The 18,156-nt window shown below is 41.3% G+C and overlaps 1 protein-coding gene across 1 annotated transcript in view; it reads right to left on the bottom strand.

Moving 5' to 3' along the window:
* The window catches only part of Phlpp1 (PH domain and leucine rich repeat protein phosphatase 1), a 198,795-nt gene that overhangs the window by 6,160 nt on the left and 174,479 nt on the right, over positions 1–18,156 (bottom strand). The window contains exons 14-16 of the mRNA XM_028883381.2: positions 10,884–10,988; positions 3,385–3,579; positions 757–985 (exon numbers count right to left, since the gene is read on the bottom strand). Coding sequence (XP_028739214.1) covers positions 757–985; positions 3,385–3,579; positions 10,884–10,988 — 529 coding nt within the window. The remainder of the gene's footprint in view (positions 1–756; positions 986–3,384; positions 3,580–10,883; positions 10,989–18,156) is intronic.

The following is an 18,156-nucleotide window of genomic DNA, read 5'->3' as shown; positions in this document are numbered from 1 at the left end:
TGGGTGACCAAAATGCTGGTGAATTTGTAAATAAAGAACTACAGAAGCTACTTTGGAAGTTTCACTGACAATGAATCATGACACACTGCTATTCTAGGGCTTTTCATCAGCAATACTGCTGTCACTTGGGACCAGGTAAGTGTGTGCTGTGGGACTGCGTCCACACCGTAAGCTGTCTGGCCACATACCTAGCTTCTACTCTCTGTGTGGCAATAGTGCCCACCTCCTGACGATCAAAGTCATCTCTAGGCCTTGCACTTTGCCTCCTGCCCACGAGAACGGAATTCCTCAACCGGCAGAAGAGAAACAGCTGGGCCGACACTGCAGGTTACGTCAAGTAGGCAGGATTCCCACTTTGCCCAGAGAAAACCAAGACTTACGAGGGTTCAAAGGTCACACCCTGGAGGGTTGAAAGGTCACAGCCTGCAAGTGGTCAGGCTGAGGTACAAAACCAGCAGTGTGACTGCAGGAGTCCAGCTCTCGGCCACCCAACCAGAGAGTGCCTTCGGAGAGCCGCTGGGACAGCACTCAGGAAGCACTCCTGCTCCCATGGCAACTGACGATGCCTTGCTATCCTATAACAAACTACAGACAGTAAACTACAACAATCTACAGACAGCACCAAGGAATTGACTTTGTAATACTCTGGATTTGGAATTCTATTTTAGAATCAAAAGCTTCCTCTGAAGACAGATGTTTCCTGAGGCGTCTCCACCAGGGGGCGCTGCTCTCCCTGCTGTCTGAGGAAAACCTCACCTCAGTGATGATGGCCTTGTGCTGCTTAATTCTCTTCAGCTCTTCTTCACAGCTCATGACGTACGATCTGGACAGAGGCAGTGGCTTCCCATTTCGGCAGAGAACCGTTTGGCACTTGCCAACATTAGCAGAGGTCAAGGTAAAGGATCCTCCAAGGTCCACAGGGTCATGCTTGATGTGGCACAGGACGGCAGCACCACCAAGTTTCTGCCCAGCAGTTCCCAGTTTCCTGGACCCAAAGAGAAGGTGAACATTCAAATGCCTCAGCACATTCTGTTCATTAAACCAGACGGCAGGACTGCACAGGGCCAGCCAGGACTCCATCCTCCACCAACGCCACTCAAAGGCTTCTCAGACAGAGGACAGAGGTCCCTGGGATCTGACACCACACACTCCCATGGAGACGTATCTGCTCACATGTGGGGGATGGCACCTTTGCTAAAAGCTACTCTGCTAGTCCTGGCCTGCTGTGTCCGCGGCTGCCCTACCAGCAGTACATTCCCAAACATCATGAAAGTGCTGCTTCTCTCCCCAACCACATCTCCACTTCTCCAAATCCTCCCTGTTCCTCCATAAACCAGGAACAAACACAGGATGTCCACGCAGGCACTGCAGGCTGACCCTAACCACCACCCTTCTGAAGGATGCTCACTGCTCAGCTCTTGCCCTGTGTGGCCAAGACTTTCTTGATCAGCATCATTTATATTTTTGGTTGTGAGTCTAGCCTTTAATGGCTGAGCTATCCCTCCAGCCCGATCAGCATCATTTATTCTATAAAATGTACAGGGATAGCATTCTGGTATCAACTACCAAGTGTTTTTGCTTTATCCTTCCATTTGTCCATTAACCCATGCATTATTGAATATTTGAAGCACCTACAAATACTGACCATTAAGAGCAGAGAACTCTGATCACAGAGTAATGAGCCTTGACAGTTATAAAAAACCAAACCAAACAAAAAGCTGCCTCTCTTACCTAATGCAGTCAGAAAAGACCCTGGAGCACTAAGTTAAATACCCAGGAACAGCCTAGCCACACACACTTGACAACTAGGAACAAAGAATAGGCAGATACTCTAAAGACAAAAGTGCTCTTGGTCCTGCACCCTGTTACCCAATAGTCAAAAGTCATAAAGAAGACCCTGCCCGTGGGCCTTGTATACAGATTCCTAAATTCCGGCTTCTAGATGTCCACGGCCAGATCTGACTGGTGCATTACTTTCAAATACACAAAGACTCCTAAGAAGGGGCTTCTGTAACCAGAGTCTGCTAGAGGGGTATGTGTAGGGTGTGTGTGTGTGTACACGTGAGTACATGGTACGTGTTTTATGTGTGCAAGTATGTATGCCTGTGTATGACATGTTCCCTGTCTTCTGAGACAGGGTGTGGCTGAAAAGTTGCTGTGTCTGGTGGCTGGAGTGTCCACGGGGCCTCCGGGCTGGAGGGTGGAGGGCCAGGATCCTGCCTGCACAGCCTACCAGGCCTTAGGGCACCTTGCTTCATCTCTATGAACCTTGGTTTTATAAGCAAGATATGAAGAGTAGCAATGCACATCCCACCGGGAAAAGTGCAGGGCATGTGAGGTAAGTAGAATACTGACTGTTTGTCAACTTCTACCATTGTGCTCAACTGCCGTCTGCACCCACTAGGAATCTTGCAGGCAGGGAGTGCACTGGAAGCAACAGCAAGAAACCTGCCTGCTACAGCTCTCTGTGAGGCAGACTCCACTGAGAGGGCCGCCAGGGGCGTCATTCCAGAGCAGACACTACCCACCTTGGCTACAAAACCATGACCTCTGTCATATTATCCATGGGAAGAGGAAGCAGAGGAAGAGAGGTCATCAATGCTTCTATAACCTCGAAGCACTAAAATATTTGTCACCACAGATCCTGTAAGAGCAGGGGTCTGCAGGACCCTGTTCACAGTGAGGCAATTCCCTGACAATCTGTAACGCCCTCAAGGCGACCAAGAAAAGATTCTTTGACTGAAGGAGCCCTTACAACATGTATCCCGAAGAGTTCAAGGGTATGCTTGAGTTCTCGCAGTGTAAACGCTCTGGTCAGCTGGGACAGGCAGCAGCCTCCGAGTCTGTAACATCTCCTTCCCCACTGAATAAGGGAGACGAGGGTATGTTCTAAAACGAGCCTTAAACTTGACCTGCTCAGTTTCAAACCAGCGAAAGCATTTCCTATTGGTCAGCAAACTGGGACAGAAACAGTCCATTCCTGAGAAAAGTCCATACACCATACAAGGAGGTCTGAGGAGCCTGTGGTTTGGGGGAGGCTGGGGGTTACAAATGATGACAGTATGGAATCAACAGAGACCAGTCAGGCCCAGTTCTCTGAGCACCAGTGACTTAAGAATGAGTATCAATGCATTTCAAACTGAACCATAGTCAATTCCTTGCCTGAATGCAGCTACAGCAGTCAGCTAAAAGGACACCAAGATCACCGAGCAAACTTTTCTAACAAGACCAAGAGAGCAGAGCCAGCAACACAAACTATAACCTCAGCGCTCAAGAAGCTGAGGCAGGAGGACCTGAAGTGCACGGCCAGCCTGGCCACGTGGTGAGACTATGTCTCAGAATGAACCCATAGTAAAATAAAAAGAACTAGAAGAAATGCTTTACCTTTGCATGACTATGAACGTATTGACCATGTATTCGTCTTCATTTTTCGTTTTCTGAAGCTCTTCAGCCAAAATGTCACTCATGGTGCACTGGAGAAGGTACGGCACCTCCACATTCCGGTCTCCATCAAACACACCATAGAGGGCCTCCCGGTTGTCCCGGAAGTTATTCACCGACAGTGCTGCGACACAGAGCCTGTGGAGGAAGAGTACTCTGGTGATGAGCCCATTCTTCTTTTCTTCCTTAGGCCCAACTCATTTTTTTTTAAAGGGAGTGCTCTGGTTTCTCTTCTTGCCTCCAGAAAGATTTGGGTTAACAGATCCCAGTTGGTTTGTATCAACTAATTTCTGCTTGCCTTCTCTCATCCTTTTTTATTTTAGTATTTTTAAAATCATTTATTTTTTAATTTTACAGGTGTGAATGTTTTGCCTGCATGTATGTATATGAATGATATGCGTGTCTGTTACCTGTGGAGTCCAGGAGGGCAAAAAAACTGGAATTACAGGAGATGTGAACTGTCATGTATGTGCTAGAATTGAACCTAGGTCCTCGGCAACAGCAGCATGTGCTCTTAACTGTGGATCATCTCTCCAGACCCTATTTATTAATTTTTTAAAGGATTCTCTGTGAATTGTGGGGGGTGGGGTGTGTGTGCACACGAGTGCAGATGTGCTGAGACAGCAGTGCAAAACACAGGAAGGTGCACGACATGCTTCCACCAGAGCCCAGCAGCCCTGCTCCCACAGCAGTCCTGGGAAACGAAGTGTACCACCAAGACTACCACAGCTATTATTGTCCAAGTACCTTAAAGAGGATGTGAATAAGCCGTCCAATGAAGACAGTGAAAATACACGATGTGAATAAACCGTCCAATGAAGACAGTGAAAATACACAGTGGCATGAAATAAGGAAAACATTTCAAGACATGAAAATAGACTCACTAAAGAAAACCAACCTGAAATAAAACCGGAAATGAAAAATTTAGAGAAAGAAGTCAAATCATTTTTATTTGCAGATGACAGAGTTTTATATATAAAAGATGCTTAAAAATCCACCAGGAAATGTCTACAGATGAGAAACATATTCAAAAATGTAGCAGGATACAAAATTAACACACAGAAATCAGCCTTTCTATACACAAATGACAAACAGAATGAAAAAGAAATCAGGGAAACAATACCTTTCACAGTAGCCTCAATGTACGTGTGTGTGTGCGTGCGTGCGTGAGTGCGTGCGTGTGTGTGTGTGTGTGTAAGTGTGTGTATACAATTCTAACCAAGCAAGAGAAAGACTTGTATAATACAAACTTTAAGACCTTGAAGAAAGAATCTGAAGAAGAACTCAGGAGATAGAAAATTTTCCTATGCTCATGGATGGTAAGATTAATATTTTGAAAATGGCCGTTCTTCCCAGAAATTAAACAAACAAACAAACAATTTTCAGTTACATATCAAAACACAAAAACCCTAAGACAGCTAAAACAATCTTGAATAATAAAGGAACCACTGGGATTACCACCGCCCCAGATTTCAGGCTGACTACACAACTACAGGAACAAACCTGCATGATATTGGCATAAAAACAGACACATTGATCAACAGAATTAACTGAGGACCCAGACAAAAGTTCATGAACCTGTGGATACCAGAGGTTTTGTTTAACAAGCCAAAAATACACACTAGAGAATAGACAGCATCTTCAACAATGGTGTTGGTCAAACTGGATGGCTTCATGTAGAAGAATGAAAATAGATCCATATTTATTACCCTACACAAAATTCAACTCCAAATGGATAAAGGACCTCAACATAATGCTAGATACCCTGAATCTGGTAGAAGAGAAAGTGGAGAATAGTCTTGAACTCACTGGCAGAGGAAAAGACGTCTTGAACAGAGCCCTGATCTCACAGGCTGCAAGAACAATTACCAAACACGATCTCACAAAAGAGAAAATTTAAATATATAAAGAACTAAAAGAATTGGATATCAAGAAAACAAAAACAATAAAAAAAAATGGGGTACAGAGCTAAGCAGAGAGTTCTCAAAAGAGGAAACACAAATGACTGAGAAACAAAGAAATGTTCAACATCCTTAGTCATGCAAATTAAAACTACTTTGAGATTCATCTCATACCAGTCAGAATGATCAGTATCAGTAAGACAAATGACAGCTCCTGTTGGGAAGGATGCAGGGAGAGGGGAACATTCACTCATGGATGATGGGAATGCAAACTTGTGCAGTTCCTATGGAAATCAGTGTGCTGGTTCCTTAAAAAGCCTGGAATCTATCTACCTCAAGATCCAATACAACTGAAAATGAGATACAATAGACATATTCTTTGAAACGCATAAATTAGTAAGTTCATTTAAGAGGAGATGCTAAAGAAAAAAATCTCACATACTGTAAAGAAATAAGATGTTTGGTTAAAACTAAAGAAAATTCCAAACCCAATGCCTGGAATTCCTCAAAACATTTGAGGAGGATCTAAAATCCATTCTACACAAACTTCAAAAACTCTCCAGCTGTTTCTACGAGGCCAATATCACTGTAGCATCAAAAATAAGCAAATGACATGAGAAAATGCAGATCAATGTTTATTGAGGAACACAGACATCCTCAACAACTTACCAGCAAACTGAATTCCACACCAAATAAAAAGTATAATATATCATAACCATGTGGAATTTTTCATAAAATACATGGCCAAGCTAACATTTTAAAAATAATTGAAGCTGGAGAGTTAAGAATACAAACTGCTTTTGGAGATGACTGGAGTTGACTAGCCACCAACTACAACTGGTGGCTCTGAACCCCTAATAACTCCAGGTCCAGGGGAATCTGAGCATTCTGGACTTGGCACCTACACCCACGTGCACATAGCCACCACATACAGACAGATACACACAAACCTTTGAGCAGGGTGTGGGGGCACACCTCTTTACTCCTAGCACCTGGGAGATAAGGGTAAATAGATCCCTGTGAGTTTAAGACCAATCTGATCTACACAGAGAGGACCAGGCCAGCTAGAACTATATAGTGAGATTATTGTTATTATTTTAGACAGTATAATAATAAATAATAAGAAATGAAAACAATCAATGAGGTTCACTATATCACACTTAAAATGGAAAAAATATGATAATCTCTCTCATATATAGCAAAAGCTTTTGAGAAAACATGATTTCCACCTATTCAAAAACAAAAATACCACCCACTCACTCACCCACACCCAGGTGGTTGATCTTGTGCCAGCACTTTTGCTGGCACAAACAGGATCAATAGTCTCAAGCCCCATCCCTACTGAGGAGTTCCTGGCAGTGGGTGATTGCTGGGGAGGGAGGGTCATTCCTCTTTGAAGGTGTGGCATGAGCAGGTTCCCATGCTCCAGTGCGTGCTCCTCCATACAGATGGCACTAACTGGATTTAATAGCTTATGAATAAAAACAAATAACAATAGATATGAAGTTGTGGGAAGTATTATGAGAGATATGTGGGGAGTTAGAAGGGAAAATGGAGAGTTGTCATGATCATACTTCATTTTACACATGTATGACATTCTCAAAAATAAAGAAAAGGTGCTGGAGAGAGAGTTCAGCAGCTGGGGGCACTTGCTGTCTGTTCTTGCACAGGACTTGAGTTCAATTCCCCACACTCACATGGTGACTCCTATCATTTGTAACTGTGCTCCAGGGGGCTCTGCTAGCCTCTGCTGACCTCCACATGCACACTCATGAATGTGGCTCACAAACATACATGCTGGCAAGACATTCATGCACATAAAAGAGACCGAAAAAAAAGAAAGACAGAAAGAAAAGGAGCAAACTAGAAATAAAAGAATTCTCTTAATTTGCATAAAGGGTTATTTTATTTATTTATTTTTTTGTCAACATGACACAAACTTGGGTCATCTAGAAAAAGGGAACCCCAACTGAGAAATTCTTCCATCAGACTGGCTGCAGGCAAGTCTGTGGGACATTTTCTTGGTTAATTTTCAATGTGGGAGGTCCCTGTCCACTGTGGGTGGTGCTCCTGGACAGGTCCTGGGTTATGTAAGAAAACGGGCTAAGTAAGCCAGAGAGAGCAAGGCAGTGAGGAGAGTTCATGACCTCTGCTTTAGTTCCCACCTTCGGGTTCCTGCCTTGAGTTCCTGCCCTGACTTACCATCATGATGGATTATAAACTGTAACAAACCCTCTCTGCCCCAACTTGTTTTTCAGCCATGGTGTTTTATCACAGCAACAGAAAGCAAACTGAAAACAGTGTCTATAAAAATACCTTAAAAACTCAAAGTAGTTTTGTAAAATCAGGAATGAGATAAGGTTGTCCATTCTCTCCTCTGAAATACAATATGGGGCTTCAAGTCTAGTTACAACAGTAAGACAAGACAAACAAAAGGAATATAAACAGGGAGGGAGGAAGGAAGGGAGGGAGGAGGGAGGGAGGGAGGGAGAGAGGGAGGGAGGGAGGGAGGGAGGGAGGGAGGGAGGGAGGGAGGGAGGGAGGAAGGTGTCAAAATACCCTTTACTTGTAGACAATAGAACCCTATGTGCCCCACAAGAAAACTCTCAGAACCACAAAGGTAAGGTAAGACACAAAATCAGCGTACAAACTCAGGAGCTATCCTATATATCAAGAAGATTCCTGAGCTGCTGAGAAAGAAATGAAACTAACTCATAACTTTAGAAAACAAAAATATTAAAGAAGCAAACAGACAACAATAAAACACATAGGAATATATTTATCGGGAAAGTGAAAAAAGCTCTACAATCAAAATTTTAAGACACTGAAGAGAGTGATAAACACTACAAGGTGGAAAGACCACTCACACTCAGGGACTGCAAAATTAGTTTTCTGAAATGGCTCTCGTACAAAAAGGAATTTCTAGTTTCATGTATTCCCCATCAACATTCCAGGCATTCTTTACAGAACTTGAATAAGCACTCCTGAAATTCACATTCTAGCACAAAAGACCCTGGATAGTTAATGTAATCCTGAACACATGAACAATGCTGGGTTTCAAGTCATGGAACCCAACTAACTATTGTAGACTAAACAGCAAGGTCTTCGACCAAAAATGGACACACAAACCAAAGGAACAGAATAGTGGACCCAGAAATAAACCCCTGCAGCTACGGCCACAAGGTACATACATGTTTTTTTAAACAAAAATACCACTGAGTTCATTTTGTATTGACCAATCACTTCTGGTCATGGGGTCTACCGTGAAGTGTGGCTAATACACCCAATGAGACCCACTTGGAGAAAACTAACTTTTCCTTGGCAAGTGGGTGTCAATTGCAGACGCTCCTGGTTAAGGGTGAGAGTCTGTGTCCGCTTCCCCCTCTCAGTGCCGGTGCCCCATCTGGCTTGAACCTGTGCAGGCCCCAAGATGCTGAGAGCATCTATTGGAAAAAAAAATGGTCATCTTCAACAAATGATGTCAGGAAAAATCCAAAGCTGAGGAGTGAAACAAACCCTGTCTCTCCCTGTATAAAACGAACTAAAAACTGATCAAAGATTTTAATATAAGGCTTGAAACTCTGAAACAAAGTTCAATTTTATAATCATCTTAAAATTCTATTTTCCTCCATTGGGTAGAGTCCTGTAGTTTTTTTTTTAAGTGTGGTGGTCACTCATAGCGAAGCTTTCCATGTTTTCTGGTCTGAGAAGGGCCCAAATCACCCAAGGCAGCCCCCTGCTTGGGTTTCCCCGAGCATCTGAATCAACAAGAGAAGAATGCGACTCTACCCAGAGACAAGGAGAGAAAAAATAGAGATCCACTGAGATTTCTCCCTGCCTCTGAGGTAACAAACATCCAGCTCCTTGGTGAAATGACCAGTTCATTTATAAGGGAATACACACAAAAACATCTAAAAAAGCCTTAAAACAAAGGCCCCAAACACATGTGATTATTCCTGGCAACATTAAAGAGTCAAAAGTTTGGAAATAAAGTGAGGATGGGGTGTGCTGTCATTGGAGGTTGCTGTTTGCCTTGCTTCTTGATCCAACTGGCAGACTGAAAGGATGTTCACTCTAAGACAGCTCACAGGCTGGTACACTTGCCATTTACACACTTTCTCAACCTTAAGTTAAAAAAAAAAATATTCAGGAAAACCAGATCTAATTGTTCCTTGTTTACCCTATATACATAAGTAGATAATTTGTCCTGGAATCAGAAAGCAACCTTATCCTGAAATCTGTAAGATTTAAATTCCTTTAGTTTAATATGTAACTACTTCCACAGAGGTACTTGTGTCCTGAAGAATATGCCAGTCTCTTAACACAGTGTTAGTACTAAGTGGGAAGAGCCAGAGCCCAGGCAGAATGGAGGCTGCTAGGTGTTCTTCCCCAACAGCACAAAGCTAAGTCTCCCTATGGGTAACAAGGGAGGATCTGTACCTTTCCTATGCCCAGAAAAGAACTTGACATGGTAGTACAACCCACTTTTGCTCTCCATGAAGAACATTCAGAAAGTCGGTGGTTCTCAGTTGTGGACACTTTAGAATTACCTGGGATATTTTAAAACTTTCTGATTAAGTGGGTCTAGGGTGGTAGTGAGGTGGGTGTGAGGGTGTGTGTGTATGTGTAGGGTGATGGTGAGGTGGGTGTGTATATGTATAGGGTGGTGGTGAGGTGGGTGTGAATGTGTGTGTGTGTCTACGGTGGTGGTGAGGCGGGTGTGAGGGTGTGCATGTTGGTTTTTTCAATTCCCCTGCCTCCACCTTCTGAGTTTGGGGATTACAGGCCTGGATGGGAATGTTGTTTTATCTGACTGGTTCTAAGTACACTCAAGATTTAATGAGCTTATTCCTGGATTGTTTTCTACTTTCCATTCATTCACTATTCTCAACAGTGTTCTTACACCTTAGCCAAGGTGACTACTCTAGTTTGTAGGATTCTTTGCTTTCCTAAGCATTCTTCCCTCCTCAAAAAATGTGTGGTTAGCCTGACTGCATTCTCAGGAATATTCACATTTGGAGTGGAGAGAGGGCTGATTGGTGAAATAATTTAGAAAGAGAATTTTCAATGAACCACTACCGGTAGCAAGAGAAGCGGATGAAACGATGGGGAAATTGAGAACCAAGGCTGCCAAGCTAGTGTAGACGGCAGGCGTGTTCCAGCCAGCAGTGTCAGTGATCTCGAATGTAGACAACTAGCTATTCCTCTCTTGGTAAACAGGATTCCCAGAAAGACAAAGGGCTTTTCAAAGGAGCAGAGATACATTTCCATACTTAGGCCTTTTCCAAATGCTGGCATCTTACATAGATATAATGTGTCCATTACATTTTATTTATTCTAGCAACATCTCTCACCAAAGGAGAGTATGTGATACCAAGCAGGTACTCAGCCTGGTGTTTAAGCATTGAGGAGTGAGCCTCACTCTGGAGAAACACACACTAAGAAACTCCACAGGAGAAAAGATGTGTGTCACCAGGTCTCCTTCTATCCAAGAAGGAGTCAGACAAAGTCATGTGTGGTTCAAAGTTCCACTCAACATACTTGTTTTTCACTCCCGATGCTTCAGTGTAGCCATGGCTCCACACTGCTGGAGCTCCAGACGCATCTCCCGCTGAAGGTTGGTCAATCCTGAAGCAGCGGATGTTACTAAGAGAGACAAGCGGCAGGAGTCATTAGGAGCAAAGGAGTGTGAACGGCCAGATCACTTTACCTGAGGAACGGAAACTGCTAAGCACTCTCCCCCCCACCTCCCCTGCATCTACTGTGAATCAAGAACCCGCTTGCTCCTCAGGTCTTCATGTTGACAATGAGAACCGGGGCACAGCCGTGGCACGGGGAGCCGTTTTCAATCAGAGATGGGCAGACTGTATGCTACATGTCTGCTCTTCCCTCAGTCTTGGCACGCCTAAGCACTTGTGCAAGCTCGAGAACTGACTGTGACCGCTAGCATCTGTGTAAACAGTTGTAATCCCAGCACTGAGGCGGCAGAGACAGGATGTCTGGTCAGTCAGCCTAGCCTAACGGTGAGCCCCAGACTCTGTCTAAAGAAACAAAGTTGATGGCTCTTGAGGAATGAGGTTAATCTCTGGCTTCCATGTACACCTGCACACACATGAACATGAACATGAACACTTATGTACTTAAAACTAAACCTAAAAGGAAACAAAACTTGTATCAAGTTAAGTTATAATTCTTACACCATGAACATCCACATTTGAAAAGAACAAATACCAGTTAGGTAATGGTTAGACAATTCTGCAGTATTCATCCCCAGACCAGTTTCTGTCCATATCATCCATTCAAATAGCCACAAACATTATTGAGGACTTGCCCCACCCTAGATCTTCCAGTTTCTTCTTTACATGTATGAACTATCTACATTAATACTAATACCATACAAAAGACATGTAAACTTACATTAATAAGTTACTAGTTCACTACATGTCCCAAGATGTGAGATTTAGTTCTCTCGGATACTAAAGGGTCAGTGGGACGGAAACAGAGGCAAGACATAAAAAGGAGTAAACACTCCCTGTTTCTGACGTAGCCTCAGACGGCACCTAGTGCCTCTGGGCAGGAAGTCCCAGCCCTGAGAATGAATGCATGCTATGTGGCCAAATGAATTACCACTGGGCTCTTTTCACATTATTTAAATAAGAGATAGTAAATATATGCATCATTTCCTGACAACCTAAAGCTTACCTCTTTTTGTTAAGACCCGAAGAATTTTAACTATCAGAATACTCTTCCTAAGAACCAGTTAAAATTTAACTAGTGCTCACTTTGGTTGTAGAAATACATGACTGAAATTTCTCTGGAATTAACAAGTTTGGTTAAAGAAAAAGTTCTAAGGGCTGGAGAGGTGGCTCCGTGGGCAAAGAGGGTTCTTGTTTAGGGATGAGAACCTGAGTTTGGATCCCAGCACTCATATAAAAAGCCAGGCATGGCTCTGAGCACCTGTAACCCCTGTGCTGGGTTGGAAAGTGGGTAGAGACAGGAAGATTGCTGGGCTTGCTGGCCACCAGCCTAGCTACAGGTTCAATGAGAGACCCTGTCTCAAGAGAGTGGCAGAGGTCACCTGAGGAGTGCATGTTCAGGTGTGTGCATGCCCCCGCCCCATCAGAGTGGCAGAGGTCATCTGAGTACATGTCCAGATGTGCACATCCTCCCCCGAAACATACATAAGAGTATACTCTCAATTACTAGCTATTCACTTTCTCACTGGAAAAACATAGATGGTATTAATATAAAATTAATTCTTAATTTCATAGTAGGCTGTTAAGCAGTATTAAACCAACCTATATATTTTAAAAATGTCTTGACTTCAAAATGGAAGTCAAAAGATAAGTTACTTTGGGGAAGAGGTTATGCTTTCATTTCCTGTGGACTACAGACATAAAGAAACAAACCTAGAAGAACTACAAGACACATGATGTGTATTTTACCTGCTCAAACATAAAACAAAAAAAGCATCTTTTGGCTGACTGGTGTATAATACACAGTCTATACTTGGTAATAATACACATTTGTTACCTTTAAAATTTATGTATTTTCAGAACAAGGGGACCAAATACCAATAAAAACAGATGGCCCAGGTTATTCAGCATTTCAAAATGCCTTTTTAAAACTCCCCTCAAAATTCTGCATCTAAAACAACTTTCAGGGCTGCTGGCTGAGATGGTCCAATGTCATGGACTACTTCAGTCGGGACTTTATTATTATCCGAATTTGCTCAAGGTTCCCCCCAAAGGTACCAGTGCCAACAGACAACAGGACCTAGTCCATTCCTGAAAGATGGGTTATGGATGTCTGTAGTGGTTATTTGCTCCCCCCACAACCTTGGGCTATACAGCTGGAAAGAGGCGGCGCTTCTTGCCTTCATGTATGACCTCTTAAAAGGAGAGGGAAAAGGGTCATGTTCGTCTTCTTGGCATGATTGAACTGATAGACAGGTGCATTCACTCTCAGACAGAAAAGAGGACGACTGTTTGCTCGGTTCTCTATTTGTGAGTGTATTTCTTCAATTTATATCTTAATAAATCCCAAAGTATCCATTAAATAGACTCACGTGGATTGATCTTAATAACTGGTGTTCAACATGAGCCCCAAACCCATGCCCCTGAGGTTTATTGTCATTGAAGGGGGGTGGTTACAAATTGTTATTGCTTAGTTAAAAAAAAAGTGCTAAACAAAAGAGTTAAATTCAAAGATCTCTTTCTAAAGGAAAAAAGGGGGATATGATATAGAAATGATGAGATAAAAAGGCAGATTATTGACTCTACTTAATCCAAAAAACAACTATTAATTTCAAAATATTTTATATTGGTATGGATTTTGGTTTATTGATACAAATTTAAAGTTAATCTTGTTATACTGTATGTATGTTTCTACTCTTGTTTGGGTTATGTTTATGTATCTCATTTAAAAAAGAATATAATTAAGAAATACAGATTAATAGTTAAACTTATAGTCATGTTAGGTATGTTTCAAGGTCATAAACAGATCTATTTAGATAGATAGATGATAGATAGATAGATAGATAGATAGATAGATAGATAGATAGATAGTCTTCAAACACTTCAAAGACCTACAGAATATGGCATTTAATATGTTTAATAACTAAGGACTTTTCATGACAATGAGACACGACTGCTCCTGGCAGCACCAATCTATTTCGGAGAAGATGATGGGCACTGAAGAAACTTCATATGGAATTTATTTTCTTTATGGCAAAAGCTAGCCATTTGGACAAAGAAACTGCCCTTGCCTCAGTTGTCCTGGACTACCAGGACACAAAAAAGGGAACTGCAAAACTTTACCAAAACAAGGTAGGACAGTCTTTCAAAATTCCCTGCTTCTCATAAATGTCTGTCAGATATACTAGGCCTATAGGCCAAACATTACAGAAGAACCTAGGGTGACTATTCAGGCAGCAAGATGTCCCTGTCATTAGGTAACATTTCACCTTCTGGAGTTTTTGATGGAGTTGAAGACTAATTATGATAAAAGGTAAATTAGGTATAAAATTTTAGACTTACAAGGTAAATAATATAGTATTTTCTCTAAATTGGCCAAATACAAATGGACTGGATATCGTAACTGTCATTCTTACTTAATAACTGTTTTGTTGTATGTAATTTTACTATGCTAAAGTTAAAACACCCCTTTTTAATCAAACAAAGGGGGAAATGTGGAATATTCCTTTACACTGTGAATATATGTTGCTGTGATAGGTTTAATAAGGAAGCTGACTGGCCAACAGCTGAAAAGAATAAGGTTAGAAGAGAGAGCCAAACTGAGAATACTGGGAGGAAGAAGGACATCGTCAGGAGTCCTGAGCAGACATGCAGAGAGAAGCAAGATGGGCATACCATACTGAGAAAAGGTACCAAGCCACATGGCAAAGCACAGATAAGAAATATGGGTTAATTTAAATGCACGAGTTAGCTAGTATCAAGCCTGAGCTATTGGCCGAGCATTTATAATTAATAATAAGCCTCTGTGTGGTTACTTGGGAGCAGCTTGTGGGACAGAAACTTCCGCCAACAGGCAATACAAAGTGAATGCACTGCTATGTGCTCTCCATAGATGCTTGCATTAACTAACTTTTCTCTCTAAAATACACTGTCCTGTTCCCCATCTGTCATATACCTGTGCCACCTTCCTGATTCTCAGGACACCTGATGGTCCATTTCCAAAGACACTGATAATCTTTATAGGCCAAAGAATTTTCACAGAAATAATTCCATTTTCCAATCATTACAGGAAAAAAAAAAATCAATGTCTCCATTTTGTCCAATAATCCTTTGTAATGAAGCACTCACCACTCTAGCCTAACTAGGTAACTCAATAGCCTCCTGAAAAGATAGCAGCATGGACTCTCAAACATCTTGCCATCTGGAATGGGGCTGAGCCCAAAAGCTCGGGCCACATAAGAGTTCCCATATGCACTCACTCTAGCTCCTGTAGAGTAAGTCTGCCAATCTCTAACCACAGAAATGTGTGGAAACAGTCCAGTTATTAAGACACAGTCTCTGTGATACTAACCAGAAGGTAACATTTTCAGTATTATGATTCATCCTTACTAATTATTTTTTAACTCTGAGAGCACAACGCCTTTACCACAGGAGGTCAGTCACTTTGGTAACATATGCTTACTGCAGAGACGTTAACAGACTTTATTTATGCAAATGTAACTATGGGATCTATCATCCATCTACCTGTCTATATATTTGTCATATACTTATCATATTCCTACTATCTATCTATCTATCTATCTATCTATCTATCTATCTATCTATCTATCATGTACCTATCATTTATGGTGGTTCAGCAAATTTTTCTAATTATGTCATGAGTATTTTCAAGTTATCTTATATGCATTTCAAATATAACTGGAAATACCTGATAATTATCTCATCTGAACTGAGACTCTTAGAACAGTTGATGACTTCTGGGAGATATGGTCAGTTTTCTTTGAGGGTGTTGTAGGCTGACCACATACTAGAGGATGGCCCCACACCGAGGAGTATATGAGTGGATGGGTCATTTAAACCCCACAAACTTTCAGGGACTGGGAGGTAGGAGTGTGTCTGTGAGGAACCAGGGGGAGAGGTTGGAAGCTGGGAGTAAAGAAGAAAATAAAACCAAGTTTTAGTATTTAGAGCCCTGGCATAAGTGAGTGTTTTAAAGACTCACAGAATGAGAGAAGAAAACTGTACTAAGGAAGGCCAGGTGCTCTCACAGAGCCAATCTGAAATGTTTGAATATTCATTTTTTCTTGATATACTCATAAGCTTGAACATCTTTTTGGGTATGTGTGTGCTTCTTTTTTTTAAATATTAATAATGTTGGCTCCTTTTCTATTTGAATGAGAACTTTTTGAAGGATTTATTTTATTTTTAATTCTGTGTATGTGCACATGCAGTATGTGCAGGTATCTGCTTAGGCCATAAGAGGTCATTGGATTCCCTGGAACTGGAGTCCTCTGCAAGAACAACATACACTGGTGACCGCTGAGCTATCTCTTCAGCCCCAAATGGGGGTGTTTCTTACTGGCTTATAAAAGTAATTTCTGCTAACAATATCAATGCTTTAAATTAGTTTTTCTAGTAATTCTTCCCAATTGTCATCTGTCTTTTAGATTTACTTTTAGTAGTTGTGGGAATTGATAAAAACATGTGTAACATTTCTGTGTGTGTGTGTGTGTGTGTGTGTACGTACTAACTAGTCTATGTATACTGATTTCTTTTATTGAGATTTTCTCAACTCTTTCTGACATAAAAAAATAATTCATAGCTTATAAATACATTAAAATCATTATATTCTATATATTTAACTCATTAATCTACCTGGAACTTATTTGGTACAATTTTTCTCTAAATACCTAGTCCATGTAAGGAGAAATCTTGATACAATTATTTTGTATCTCTTGGAAACAGGATCTCTCACTCTGTAGCTTAGGCAGTCCTGTAAATCACTGTGTATCCTCTGCTGACCTTAAACTCAAGCCAATCCTTCTGCCTCAGTCTCCTAAGTGCTGGATTATAAGTGTGAGCCATCATGCCTAGCATTGATCAAATTATTTAAAATAAAGCTTTCATATCATAAATACTCGTGAAGATGGAAATATACACTGACATTTCATGGTACTCTTAGCTCTCAAATGTCTCAGGGATAATGTCAGCTGCTCTTTTCAGCTTATAGGATATGAGGAAACTGAAGTCTGAAGACTGAGGAAGAGCCAGGTACCCATAATTTCTCTGGGACTCTCTTTTTAAGCAGCATTCTTCAGTTAGACATATATTAATTTTTCTATTAAGTATTTAAAAGGCCAGCAAGTGAGCATTACTTAGATCAGATGGGTTTTGACTAGGAAGTTAAAGCTGGTCTTTAAGCTTCAATTTGTGCTACCCAAAAAGATTACTCATGTTCCATTCCCCAAATTCTTATCTTTTCAGTTTTTTTTCCTAACATATGGCTGATAACTTCCAACAAAATCATGAGCAGTGTATAAGAATATATGGCAGAAACAATGACTATGCTGGGCCACTGTTTAAGAATGCTATTTATGCAAGTGAGGGCTGACAAGTATAATGGAGAAAGCTGAGACCACTCACATAATCCTATGCCTTAAAGGAGAATACTCTTAATATTTGTTACCTATCCTTTGGGGGGTGTTTCAGGTGTGTACAGGTACTCACATGCACAGTGCACACACATTTAATTTGCAAAACATGTGATGATGTGTGTACAAATTTCTCGGTAAGTTTTCTATTTGTGTAATACTATAGAGACCCATCTGATTACTACCAAAGCTTGATATCAGGGTACTAATGGCTGTAAAGTATTTGTGAAACACAATTTAATCATATTAACTATATTTGGAGTTCTGTAATGAATAGTCACACAGTGGCATCTTTTCTACTGATGCTACCTGAAACTTCAACTGGTTACACTTTATCAACATCAACCATTAACTCTCTAAAAGGAAGAAAACTTTAGCAGGATCTAACTGCAACTATTCCACATTTCCAGTTTTTCTTTTCTTTAAAGAATCTAGATTTTAGTTTTTAACAACTTCCTTCAAATCATCTACTTCTTTCAAAATCTTTTGATGACATTTGCATTAGGCATTACAATAATGTTACCAGGAACCACTGGGATTTATGTTCCCATCTTGGATAATACCCTTCTTCTGTGTTCCATCCAGCTGTTTATGTGGTACTAAGTCAAAAGACTCCTCCTGTTTCAAGTGTTTATCAAGTTGTAAGTCCCACTGCTAGTGAACACTTGAGGGGCCAGTGTTTTGTAA

The sequence above is a fragment of the Peromyscus leucopus genome, chromosome 15 (assembly GCF_004664715.2).
Source record: "Peromyscus leucopus breed LL Stock chromosome 15, UCI_PerLeu_2.1, whole genome shotgun sequence".
Taxonomy (NCBI): Eukaryota; Metazoa; Chordata; class Mammalia; order Rodentia; family Cricetidae; genus Peromyscus; species Peromyscus leucopus.
This window is presented reverse-complemented; position numbering and strand designations above follow the sequence as displayed.